This window comes from Rhinatrema bivittatum, chromosome 1, assembly GCF_901001135.1.
Source record: "Rhinatrema bivittatum chromosome 1, aRhiBiv1.1, whole genome shotgun sequence".
Lineage (NCBI taxonomy): Eukaryota > Metazoa > Chordata > Amphibia > Gymnophiona > Rhinatrematidae > Rhinatrema > Rhinatrema bivittatum.
In genome coordinates this window covers 57,129,808-57,143,930 of record NC_042615.1, presented here as the reverse complement: position 1 = coordinate 57,143,930, position 14,123 = coordinate 57,129,808, and the positions used below count along the sequence as shown (strand labels likewise).

Sequence of the window (14,123 nt, the reverse complement as noted above, 5' to 3'; positions counted from 1 at the left end):
GGATGCTAGAGGGGAGAGAGCCAATATAAAAAAAAAAATAATAATATATAAAAGGAGCAGGGCATAGTGGGCATGATCTTTCTCCCTCCTAACCTCCACCCAAGCTAAAAAAAAATAAATAAAAATTGCCAGGCTGAGTGGGCAAAATTTCCTCCCACCCACTCACTCACACGTGTTCTTTTCATTCGCCTGTATTTTGTCTGATATTTTGTTCTCGAAACAAAATTTGGCTGGGGAGTTGTGGGGCAACGAAGGAATTTTCATATCTTTTGTTTTCGTCCAGTCAACTCCCAAAAGTTACCTGACAAAGTCTTTGAAGATCCACCTCACTATTTTTTGGGCTGCAATCCTTTTGCCTACCATCTCCTCCTAGCAAAGCTTTAAACAGCACAGAATGGATTTACTCCCAGAGCCAGAGAGACGGTGGTCCCAACTTTCTGGTATGCTCTCACGGGCCTGCTGCTGCACAACCCCCCACGTTTGGGGAAACGCAATAATATTTCCGTTGATCTTGAAGAGCTTCCTTGTTTCCCCCTCCCCTCTCGGACCGCAGAAAAGTTACATGTTTTGCATCTGGTTCTGAAATGATCTAATCTAGCTTCTTTGCTGAAAAGTTAAACGTTGGACTTTAAATACCTTTTTAAAATGAGCACGATTAGCATTTTCAGCTGATTGTGCATGCAGATGGTACATTAGCAGACAGCAGTGCTGTTGAATAGCTGTTAAATGGTGTTAATTTGATATTGCAGCCCAGAGTTTTGGGGACTTCGTGTGCACAGCTGACTCTCCTGATCACGCCAGCAAAACTAAAGGCTCGCGATGATCAGTCTACATAAGAAATTGCCATGCTGGGTCAGACCAAGGGTCCATCAAGCCCAGTATCCTGTTTCCAACAGAGGCCAAACCAGGCCACAAGAACCTGGCAATTACCCAAACACTAAGAAGATCCCTTGCTACTGATGCAATTAATAGCAGTGGCTATTCCCTAAGTCAACTTGATTAATAGCCATTAATGGACTTCTCCTCCAAAAACTTATCCAAACCTTTTTTGAACCCAGCTACACTAACTGCACTAACCACATCCTCTGGCAACAAATTCCAGAGCTTTATTGTGCGTTGAGTGAAAAATAATTTTCTCTGATTAGTCTTAAATGTGCTACTTGCTAACTTCATGGAATGCCCCCTAGTCCTTCTATTATTCAAAAGTGAAAATAACCGATTCACATCTACTCGTTCAAGACCTCTCATGATTTTAAAGACCTTTATCATATCCCCCCTCAGCTGTCTCTTCTCCAAGCTGAACAGCCCTAACCTCTTCAGCCTTTCCTCATAGGGGAGCTGTTCCATCCCCTTTATCATTTTGGTTGCCCTTCTCCGTACCTTCTCCATCGCAACTAAGTGGGAGTGGAAAAATGCATTCTTTTAAGCTGGGATGCACTTCTAGGCCTGATCAGTTGGTGAAATATCGGCAGCGAGTTTTGCTTTATGTTACTCAGGGATCCACTGTTGCTCCATGGTCAAGTTCAGAAGCTAAGAATAGCTTGACTGCAGAAATCCTCTCTCCTCTTCCCCCTGCACTGCTGGAGGACATATCCAGAGGGTTTCAAGGCTAAATCTGAAACGTGGTTATATGGGAAGTTATTTCATTGCCTGGCTGGGGCTGTATATTGTCATTTTGTTCTTTTTATAGTACCAACAGATTTGTTGCTGCGTCATGCACTGTTGCAATGCTCCTGTCACCCAATCCCACGGAGACAGTAGCCACCGGATGATGGCTATCCGTTGTGTTGTGTCTGGAAGGCTGTGTGAGCGCCAGCTTTTAGTAAGATTAAAATTTAGAAGTCATTCATTAATATTTTCAGTTCCATTCATTAAGGCACAAGTGGTTTCAGAAGCTTTTCTCCTTTGCTTCAGCATGTCAGGAAGATTCGGATAACTTTATTGGCATGACAGTTTTACATTTGTTGCCAAAGTAGTGTACACAGTGATTATAGAAATACTGTGTAGGGACTGACGCTTGTGTCTCTCTCTCTCTCTTGACAGGCATTGGACTCATGGAACTTGTCATGGAGCCTGACATGTGCTGTGGGGAAGAGGCAGCTGCAGCCGTCCGAGAGCTTCAATTGATCCTTCAGGCTCTCGGGACGAGTCAGGCCAACATGTCAGGTACAGGAAACTAAGGCCCGTTTTCATACAGGGTGTGGTTACAGTAGGAAAGCTCGGGGAAACACTGTAAGGTTTCAGTTTTTCCTGCCACCCTCTCCATGAGCGTGTACGGCACATGCTGATGCTTCCTTGGAAGCGTTAAATAAAGAATCAACTTCTTATACTTACTTTGGAGATGTATTTTTAGGGACCTGGATAGCTAAAGCAAATGACGCACAGCTGTGCTGCGATTCCCACCGATGTGGCCAGCGGGCTGATGTGTGAGATGCGGGCACAGTGCAGAGCGCGAGGCTGCCGCGTGTAACCCCTTGGGCCGGCTGCGCCTCCTGATGGAGGATAAGCCGTCTTTTGCTCTAGCCTCCTCGTGTGCTGTTCTCCGCGAGACCAGCTGTCCTGTATGGGGAGAAGAGGGCAACCCTAAGGTGTACCGCTCTCCTCTAGAGGGAAAACGTCCTTCTTTGGGATTTTCGGCACAGGGGGGGTCTGCAGTTCGAGGGCTGTTGCCTTAAAGTTGAGGGAGGCCTTTCCAGGACATTTTTTTTTTCCTTTAAAATAGCATTCTTTAAAAAAAAAGAAGCAGTGTTACCTCTGACATTACCTTTCGACAAAGTCCTGCGTAAATTACCAGGAAGGTCTGAGCAGAGAAAGTTTGAAATACCTCTTTACTCTCTGGTCATTTAAGGCCCATTTGTGCCAAGTTAAGGAAACCGAAAAAAGTAACCAGGTGAGAGTAACTACATTTTGAGCTTTATAATTCTTATGTAATTGCTCTTAACCTTTTTGTAAAGAACACAGCAGCGTCTTAACTGGAAAGGGAAGAACACAATTCAGTGGAAAGGAGGAGTAGCCTAGTGGTTAGAGCAGGAGGCTATGAAGCGGGGAGAGTCCCACTGTTGCTCCCTGTGACCTTGGGCAAGTCACTTTACCCTCCATTGCCTCAGGTGCAAACTTATAGGGTCATTCATCAAAATGCGTTTTGGTGATAACGCTCGCAGTGGCGCGAATTCAAATTTTTCAAAAGGGCAGGATTGGGGAGGACTTTGGGCAGTATCGCACTGTGCGATAGCACAATGCACGCCGTCTCACGTTTTTAACGCCGGAAATAACTACACCTTTTTTTCTGGCCGTAACGCAATTCGCTATAAAGGTGGCAAATTACATTTTGGCCATTTCTGGGCTTGGGGAAGGGAGGAGAGAGAGAGAGAGAGAGCTTTTGGGGAGGCCTTCACAGTATTCAACTATTTATATCACTATAGGAGGGCCAGCTAATAACTCGAGGTGAGGTTTTGGTGGTGGTTTAGGGGCCCAGTTTGACATGCAGCGTGAGACGTACGAGCAGCACAGTACACCTCGGAAAAGATTTGATGTCATTTGGAGTGAGGAAAGTTTCCCAAAGATGAGATTTCCACAATGTTCTCTCTCCCTAGCGAGATGGATTCTACAACAGGGTATTATCAAGCTAGGGAGAGAGAACATTGTAAAAGTCTGTCTGGGCACTTCGCCAGTAGCAAAATACAAGTATCGCGGGGTATGAAAACTTTTAACGCACCCTGCGATATGCTGCCTATGTGATCCACTAACATAGCGCGTGGTGCGGTAATTCTAAAATGAGCATAAACATGCCCCCTTTTCTTATCGCAGGTCTTATCCATGTGAAATTATAGCGCTTTCATGAATCTAGGGGTCAGATTGTAAGCCCTCTGGGACCAGGGAAATACCTACAGTAGCTGAATGTAATCTGCTTTGAAGTGCCAAAAAGTGGAATATGAAAATCTAAAATAAAAAAGTGACACTTTTGCATGATGTTCGGTACCAAATGGAATTGGAATTCAAAATCTCTCTACTTGACTTTCAGATCTACTTTTTTGACTGTCTTTTGCCGTTTTAACACTGTAAAAAGCTCATTTCTTTCTGTACTTTCTCATGCTATTTGTCAGTATTCGTAGCTTTGCCACTGTGCATCTTGTAATTCAGCTGGGGATGTTCAGACAGCTATATAACTTTATTGGCTGAATGTTCAATATGACTAGTTTTTTTTTACATTTTTGCCAGAGGAAACTTTGCCTTGTGCAGAGGAATGCCAGTGGACCATGGGTAGCTGAGATTTTTTTTAATGTTCTAAATTTGGGCTGACCCAATGATTCAGTGACAGTACTGCATGCTACTGTGCAGGGCATCTAGGGTCCATTCCCTAGGTTGGCTTCTGGTCCTCTCTTGATCTAAGGATACTGTAAAGGTAGCGTTTACGGCTTCCGAGGGAGGGAGACTCAGCCATCGCACAAAAGCAGCATCTGGCTGGACTAGACTCAGGAGGTTTTGAGAAGTGGGAAAGAAAGGGTTAAATATGTTTGAAAATGGGACACGTGGCTCGTAGCCCAGTATAGGCCTGTTCAGATTGAGTTGAAAACTGCCAGGTCAAAACTAATTTCTAAAACTATAAATATACCAAATATTTCTTTGTTTAAATCTGTTTATTAACAATTTTGCAAAAGTTAACACCATGAACCTTAATCATATGGTACATATCGTGTCCACATGACCATGAAGTGTCCACAATATTCAGTAGGTATAACCAAGCCCAAATATTTCTTTAAAGTACACATCTGGACATTTCCCAACTTTTGTCAGCTATCCATTTATTTGTTCGCAAGAGACAAAGAATTAAATTGTGTTGTGCCTGAAGTGCGATTTAGATGACAAAAAACAAGGTAGGCAAGGAAACATGAAATATTTACAAAGTAAAGGGCCAGTGTACATTAAACATCTACATCATCGGTCACAAGTGCTTAGCATGCATTAACAGCACTGTTAATGTGTAAACTAGCTTGTGATGGCATTAACAACAAAATCTATGCTAATTAGATAATGAGATGCAAAAGTATGCAAAAACATGCATACATATTAAAATGCACAAAGTACTTCACGAGCACGTTACAAAAAGAAGTATAGATATGTTTTTGTTACCATCCACGTGTACGTGCATATTTGCACACATATACTTTACTATTTGCAGTAATGCAAGACTCATACAAATCTCATTGACATCAGCCGATAATACATATGATAAACAGTGCAAGTACACGCATTAACTGCTTATATTAATGCATTTTAGGATATTGGCCCCCTCCATTTAAGTGTGCCTCTCTCACCTTAATGTTCCTGCCTGTATGTTTGCTTTGTAGCTCGTGAGCAGCAACATGATACCAAGATAGAACCTTCTATAGTAAACTATTATTTGATTTCAAAAGTTTTATTGGAGAATTATTGTTGCAAGGATACTTGTATATAATTATGTACAATAATACAGATGTACCATGAAAAACTACAAATCTGTACACTTCGGCATATGTAAGCTGATACTTTGTTGTGGTAGAAAGCTTGCATGTTTCAGTGACACCCCCCCTGCTGTATCATCTAGGCCTAGGGCTACCTATAGAGAACAGGCCTGGTGGGAGAGGAGGAGGATTCGAAACAAACTGCAGTCCAGCCCCTGATCACCTTCTGCAAGCCCTTAATGACTGAACAGTTGGAAGAAGAACTTTATCAGGATCTCAATGCCTGTGACTGCGGATGAAGGCTGCAAAAAAGACCACCACCCACTGTCTTGCACTTTCTTTGTTGCTGGATTCAGATCTCCATCTCGTCAAGACTGCATTGCTCTTGTTCACATGCCGTTTTAACAGAAAACATGCTGAGGTTTCTACCATGGGAAATATCTTTTCAGCAGAGATCGCATCTTTTATCAAAAGATCACTCGCTGTATTGAGTTGTTTTCTTCTATGGAAAATTGCCTTAGAGTGCACCAGGGTAAATTCTGGCCCATTCATCATACTCGTGATGACAGGAACAATAAGGAACCTGAGAGCGAATTCTGGGTTCTGGAAGAGTGCTTCATGGGAGGATCTTTTTTTTTTTTTAATAAAGTAGTGTCAGAAAAGTACTAAAACAACTTTCCTAATAGCCTGGTGGAAGGACAGACGTGGGCTGAGATGACTCCACGATGAGAACATGACCCTTCATGCTCTGAGGAAGCATCACAACCTTTTAAGCTGCCTGCTTGTATCTTTTTTTTTTTTACCAGGCTCCTCCTTGTAGACAATCAGCCATTGGTAATTTAAAAAAAAAAATAAATATATATATATATATATATTGATTTGTGCTTTTCCCTAACCAAGGGTACAAAAATGTAATACTCATTCAAAAACAGATGGCGGCAGACAAATAAGAGTTGATTGATACCTTGGCTGAGCACCTGAACGTTAATTGGTTTTGTTCACCTTAATGGCGGAGCTATAAGAAAGCATTGTCTGGATGTGATTAAGCAGACGCTTGATTTCCCTGAACCCAGGAAACTGGAATTTAAAATCAATACTGGCAACTTTGGTGTGTGTGTAGGGGGAAAGTTAATGAATTTTAAGGAAGCAGTTTACAAAGTAACAGCAACAAGTCTCAAATAATGAAAACGGATTGCTCTAGAATTTGTTGAAAAATAAAGTGAATAGAATTAAAAAAAACAAACCAAACCCCAAACATTACATTGGAAGTTCTGTTGTGTAATGGCAGACAGATGGCATTATGGTTCTCGGTAGCAGAGGAAAATGATGACAAGTGAAACTTGGAAAGAGATGTTTTAAAACTGAGTCGTCATATTTGAATAAATCAGCTGAAAGCAGCTGTGCCACATGGAAATAGTTCCAGAAAAGTGGTGAAAACATCTTTACTCTGCACACCTCCCTCCCCACGTCAAAAAAATAAAGTTTTCTCCTCTTCCACGTCATGTCTGATGTTGTTGAGTTGTTTTTTTTTTTACTATGTAGGAGTCTGTTGTTTCTTTATTTGTTTGCTTATCTAATAAACCAGTTCCCTTATGGATGAATGTGCTCACATTTTATTGGCATAATACATTGTGTCGCTAATACTAGCATTTCAGTCTTTTGATGTGTGATCTTCAGCTGCTCTTGTGATTGACTCTATAAGATGTCAAATAAATATTCAGAGTATGGCAGAGTGCAAAGCGAGAGAGGCCCTGCGCCAATTGATTTCTGTAGAGGACATTAGCAGCTGGAAAGCCTTGCTGCAGAAATTTATTTTCCCATTTTGTTCTGAAGGAATGATGGTGCTGTAGGTAGCTCGTAATTCTTTTCTTTAGCATCTGCTATCTACTTATGAGGTAGATGCGCCACGGAGGTTTTGATGCGGTTGGAAAAGAAGGGGGATAAAGGAGTCTATTTCCTTTTCGCTCAAAATGACTCAATCAGAATGCAGTTTCTCTTCCCTCGTGTGTATCTGTAAAACCCATTTATCAGCCGCTAAATTTTTATTATGGTATTTTCTCTTAAAGGCGCATTTCCAGCTAGTTCAGTCAGAAAATTACCCAAGATGGAATGCTTTCCATGTTCAGCTTTAAAAATGTAAATAGAAATAATTTAAAAGCGGGCTCCGAGGGTGATCATATCTGTGTTAACAATGTAACGAGGAGGATGGGATGAAGAGCCAGTGGAAAATTAGGGAGAATATGGAGAGTTATGACAGAAGAAAGAGGGTTGTGACAATTTATGCACACTTACTGCTGTGACCTCTGGAATGGTGTGTCTAATTCTGGAGGCCATATCGCCAAAGGATATAGGTAGCAGAGGCAGATCAGAGAACTACAAAAATGGTGCAGAATCTGCATCGTGTGGTAATATTTGAAGGATCTAAATAGGAATAAGAAGAAGGAGGGAGAAAAGTGGGATGGATATGATAACAGAAATTCAGATAAGAGCATAACATTTGCCATACAGGGTCAGACCAAAGGTCCATCAAGCCCAGTATCCTGTTTGCAAGAGTGGCCAATCCAAATCACAAGTATCTGGCATTTTCCCAAAAGGTACATAGATTCCATGTTGCTTATCCCAAGGATAAGCACTGGATTTCCCCAAGTCCTGTAATGCTCAGGCTTGTGAACCCTTGGCCGACGGGAGGATGGTATACCTTTCGGAGGATCCGTAGGTTCTCCCGTCGGGAGGCGAGGCAGAGCAGAAGACGGGACCAGCTGACCCTTGGCACTGGGAACTGGGGCGGCTGCGGAGACAGATGAAGAGACAAGAAGAGGAGCTGTGTCTTCACCCCTGGAAGTCTATGGTTCCCCCAGGAGGAGCCCGTAGGGACCCAGAACGCTGGGACTTAGGTGGACCTTTGAGAGGTCAGGTGTCGGTGCAAGGGCTGACTGGAGCTTGCCAATCCGAAGTCGTACGCCAGAGAATCACAGTAAGCCAATCCGAAGTCGTGCACCAGAGAATCACCGCTTGCCAATCCGAAGTCGTACGCCAGAGAATCACCGTAATCCAATCCGAAGTCAGGAACTGGGAACACCAAGACGGAATAGGATCCAAAGCTCAAGAGACTTACCGAAGCAAGCAGACTAGACAGTGCTGGAGGACGTTGCCAAGTCACTGGATGAGCAGAGGAAGCTTCCCTTTATACTTCCTTTGCTCTAGCTGATAGAGAACAGGTGAAGCTATTTAAAGGGATTGGGTCCCTTTAAATTTGTAAAGGAGGCGCAGCCTCGTGCCTAAAGATGGCGGTGGTCATCTTGAATTTCGCCCCGTGGAGGAGAGACGCCGCTGGACGCCGCAAGGAGGGAGCAGGACGGCTCCCCCTGCAGCGAGCAGCACCGGAGGCCGCGCCAGAGCGACGGCCCGAATCAGAGCCCTCCCCCAGGGCTCCTGCGGCGAAGGAACGCTGTGGCCAAGGTAGGGGGCCGCGGTCGTGGGGCGCCATGGCCGCGGAAACAAGTAGTCCACCTTAAAAATGGTTGGTTTATGGACTTTTCTTCCAGGAACGTCTCCAAACCTAGCTACACTAACAGCTTTCACCCCATCCTCTGGCAACAAATTCCACAATTTAATTTTGCACTGGGTAAAAATAAATATTTTCTCCAGTTTCTCTTAAATGTATCACCTAGTAACTTCATTGCATGACTGTCATTAACTTTTTTTTTTTTTCATTTCTCATGGCAGGCTTTATTTTTTAATGCTGTTAATTCTATGTTTGAATATTTTTATTAATTCAACCGCCAGGTACAACAACAACATCTTGAAACAGTCAACAGATAAATCATAGATAATGCAACAAAGTAGTTAATAAAAAAAAAACCAGAAATAAATACAAAAGCAGTACATTTTATAAGAACATAAGAACATGCCATGCTGGGTCAGACCAAGGGTCCATCAAGCCCAGCATCCTGTTTCCAACGAGGCCAGACCAGGCCACAAGAACCCGACAAGTACCCAAAGAACATTCCAATAACAAACAAAAATAAGTTAAAAATCTGAATAATTATAAAAAGACAAGAAAACAGATACCTTCTAAAATAGACGTCATGATCTTATATACTAGAGAAAACATCCAGGCTTTCAGAGCCCTGTGGAATTTTAAGTAACCTTTCTCTTTCCTAATTGTTAATGGCATAGTATTCCATAATGCAGGTACTATATGTTTGCCGAGCATGATTTAATCCTGATTTTTAACTGGAGAAGGAACAAGAAGACATTTCTACCGAGTAAAGCATAATATGCATGTACGCTGATAAGAAATTTAAATATTAATAAGATATGAAGGGAATCTGTAAGCTAGGGCCTTGAAAACCAAACACAAAATCTTCGGGGTAAATATATAGCGACATTTAGCTGGATAACTCACAAATTATCCTGCTAAATGCTGACTTCTCACTATTTTCCCCACTTATCCAGCTAAAGTTATCCAGCTAAAAGCCAGATATTCTTTAAGATAGACGGCTCTATTCAGTAATGCAGTTGTGCCACTGAATATCCCTCCAAAGTTAACAGGATACGTTTATCTGGCTAACTTTATAATCCAGTTAATGACTGACTATTACCCCCTTAAACTGAATTCTGTGGTTGATTGGAAGTCAATGCAGCTTAATTATAAGGGAAGAAACACAATCATTGCTCCAAGGTTTGGCAGCAGTGTAAAGGTCTTATCAGCTGTAAAGGTCTAATCAGCTGCAGTGTTCAACCCTAAAAAATAATCAAGACTGGTGAGAATTAAGGAATGTACTAATGCTTCTAAATCTTTTCTGGTTAAAGAAAATATGATTTGACACAACAAACGTAGCCAATAAAAAATATTTCTGAACAACAGCAGAGATTTGATCCTTCATGGAATGTTTTGAGTCTAATTTGACTCCCAGCATCAGCGCTGCATTTTTTTTGGTTACAGTTAAGAACAAGCCATACTGGGTCAGACCAAGGGTCCATCAAGCCCAGCATCTTGTTTCCAACAGTGGCCAATCCAGGCCATAAGAATCTGGCAAGTACCCAAAAACTAAGTCTATTCCATGTTACTGTTACTAGTAATAGCAGTGGCAATTTTCTAAGTCAACTTAATTAATAGCAGGTAATGGACTTCTCCAAGAACTTATCCAATCCTTTTTTAAACACAGCTATACTAACTGCACTAACCACATCCTCTGGCAACAAATTCCAGAGTTTAATTGTGCATTGAGTGAAAAAGAACTTTCTCCAGTCATGTTTTAAATGTGCCACATGCTAACTTCATGGAGTGCCCCCTAGTCTTTCTATTATCTGAAAGAGTAAATAACCGATTCACATCTACTCGTTCTAGACCTCTCATGATTTTAAACACCTCTATCATATCCCCCCTCAGGCATTTCTTCTCCAAGCTGAAAAGTCCTAACCTCTTTAGTCTTTCCTCATAGGGGAGCTGTTCCATTCCCCTTATCATTTTGGTCGCCCTTCTCTGTACCTTCTCCATCGCAATTATATCTTTTTGAGATACGGCGACCAGAATTGTACACAGTATTCAAGGTGCGGTCTCACCATGTAGCGATACAGAGGCATTATGACATTTTCTGTTTTATTCACCATTCCCTTTCTAATAATTCCCAACATTCTGTTTGCTTTTTTGACTGCCGCAGCACACTGAACTGACGATTTCAAAGTGTTATCCACTATGACGCCTAGATCTCTTTCTTGGGTGGTAGCACCTAATATGGAACCTAACATTGTGTAACTATAGCATGGGTTATTTTTCCCTATATGCATCACCTTGCACTTATCCACATTAAATTTCATCTGCCATTTGGATGCCCAATTTTCCAGTCTCACAAGGTCTTCCTGCAATTTATCACAATCTGCTTGTGATTTACCGTAACTACTCTGAACAATTTTGTATCATTTGCAAACTTGATTACCTCACTTGTCGTATTTCTTACCAGATCATTTATAAATATATTGAAAAGAAAGGGTCCCAATACAGATCCCTGAGGCACTCCACTGCCCACTCCCTTCCACTGAGAAAATTGTCCATTTAATCCTACTCTCTATTTCCTGTCTTTTAGCCAGTTTGTAATCCATGAAAGGACATCACCACCTATACCATAACTTTTTACTTTTCCTAGAAGCCTCTCATGAGGAACTTTGTCAAATGCCTTCTGAAAATCCAAGTATATTACATCTACCGGTTCACCATTAATCACATGTTTATTAACTCCTTCAAAAAAGTGAAGCAGATTTGTGAAGCAAGACTTGCCTTGGGTAAAGCCATGCTGACTTTGTTCCATTAAACCATGTCTTTCTATATGTTCTGTGATTTTGATGTTTAGAACACTTTCCACTATTTTTCCTGGCATTGAAGTCAAGCTATCTGGTCTGTAGTTTCCTGGATCGCCCCTGTAACCCTTTTTTAAATATTGGGGTTACATGAGCTATCCTCCAGTCTTCAGGTACAACGGATGATTTTAATGATAGTTTACAAATTTTTACTAATAGGTCTGAAATTTCATTTTTTAGTTCCTTCAGAACTCTGGGATGTATGCCATCCGGTCCAGGTGATTTTCTACTCTTCAGTTTGTCAATCAGGCCTACCACATCTTCTAGGTTCACCATGATTTGGTTCAGTCCATCTGAATCATTACCCATGAAAACCTTCTCCAGTATGTGTACCTCCCCAACATCCTCTTCAGTAAACACTGAAGCAAAGAAATCATTTAATCTTTCCGCAATGGCCTTATCTTCTCTAAGTGCCCCTTTAACCCCTCGATCATCTAACGGTCCAACTGACTCCCTCACAGGTTTTCTGCTTTGTATATATTTTAAAAAGTTTTTACTGTGAGTTTTTGCCTCTACGGCCAACTTCTTTTCAAATTCTCTCTTAGCCTGTCTTATCAATGTCTTACATTTAACTTGCCAGCGCTTATGCATTATCCTATTTTCTTCTGTTGGATCCTTCTTCCAATTTTTGAATGAAGATCTTTTGGCTAAAATAGCTTCTTTCACCTCCCCTTTTAACCATGCCAGTAATCGTTTTGCCTTCTTTCCACCTTTTTTAATGTGTGGAATTCATCTGGACTGTGCTTCTAGGATGGTATTTTTTAACAATGACCACACCTCTTGCACACTTTTTACCTTTGTAGCTGCTCCTTTCATTTTTTTTCTAACAATTTTTCTCATTTTATCAAAGTTTCCCTTTTGAGAGTTTAGCACGAGAGCCATGGATTTGCTTACTGTCCCCCTTCCAGTCATTAATTCAAATTTGATCATATTATGATCACTATTGTCAAGCGGCCCCACCACCGTTACCTCTCTCACCATATAGGAAATTTAATTAATGGCTGATTCAGTCCTGAAAACCGCCATGCCTCCATTTTTATCTGGATTGAGTTTTAGTTTGTGATTCTCATCCTTTCTCAGGCACTCATGAAACGTTGTTAAATATTAGCAGGGTGATCGTTTAAAAGTTTTACTTGCATAAAAAACAAGACTTGGAACTTGCGCCTCCCTCATATGTGGGTAAAAGTACTGGTACATTTACTTTTTTATTTTCAACCCACATATAAAAGTGGGTGTGGTTAGGAGGGGGAAAGGGGTGAAGTACACGCAGCAATTGCATGTTTCAAATCAGCATGCATGCTTTCACCTGCCTCAAGACAGGCGCACAGTGCCCCCACAGTGTGTGCGCCACCTGCGTTTCCAAAGTGAAACTCCCCTTCTAATGCCACAAAGCACCGTGGAAAGCCTCATCATTGCCCCCTGAAAGAACTTCACATTCTCCTGGTAGGTGGAAGTCTGCTCTTGGAATCTAGCTGTTGTAACATGGCTCCTAAGGATGCTCAGTTCTGATGATACAAATCTGCCTTTACAAATTATTCCGCACAGTCGCTCATGAGAGCCTTGACCATCCTTCAAGAGAAGGGGAGAGGGAGGAGCAAGCACTTGCTGATGATATAATTTCTCTTTCCAGAGGGGCAACTGAGGGTCGACGCCAACATATCTATCCATCGTCCTGGCGAGCCTTATGGAGTGAGGGCTGAAGTGAAGAACATCAATAGCGCTCGATTCCTGGCGAAAGCCATAGGTAAAGTCAGCATTTTCTGTTTTCTTTAATTAAAATATTTTCCCGTTTTATACTCACAGTTATGTCTGTATGTTGAAAGCCCCTGATTTTTGTCATTTCTTTCCTCTGCATTCTCTGTAAGCTCCATTCTCCTAGGACAGGTAGGATGGTAGTCCTCACAAGTGGGTGACATCATCAGATGGAGCCCGGTACGGAAAACTTTTGTCAAACCTTTGACTGGCATACTGAGCATGCCCAGCATGCCAGTATCCACACCCTCTTCAGTCTTTTTTTTTTTTTTGTGGAGCTGTCTTGCATATGGTGGAGTTTGAGCTGTTTCTTGGAAAACGTCCACGTTCAAGTTCTTTTTCTCGGTTTTGTTCCTGCGCCGTGTCCCTCAACAGTGTCCTGGTCCTAGTTAGTGGGCGTCACGGTGAATTTTTGCGTTCTTCATGGTCGATCCCTGACGGTGCCATTCCCCGGTGACCAGCGACCATCAACCCCTCATCTGTTAATTTTTGGCATGGCGGCGTCGGGTTTTCGCCGTTGCCCCCAGTGCCCCCAAACGATGTCCTTCACCTACCCTAAAAAGGTCTGTC

General features: G+C 42.0%; 1 protein-coding gene across 3 annotated transcripts in view; it reads left to right on the top strand.

The window, feature by feature from the left end:
- Positions 1 to 14,123, top strand: part of GATB (glutamyl-tRNA amidotransferase subunit B) — a 181,786-nt gene that overhangs the window by 63,817 nt on the left and 103,846 nt on the right. For all 3 annotated transcript variants that reach the window (XM_029607101.1, XM_029606930.1, XM_029607015.1), the window contains exons 5-6: positions 2,044 to 2,166; positions 13,432 to 13,545. In XM_029607101.1, the coding sequence (XP_029462961.1) occupies positions 2,044 to 2,166; positions 13,432 to 13,545 (237 nt within the window). The remainder of the gene's footprint in view (positions 1 to 2,043; positions 2,167 to 13,431; positions 13,546 to 14,123) is intronic.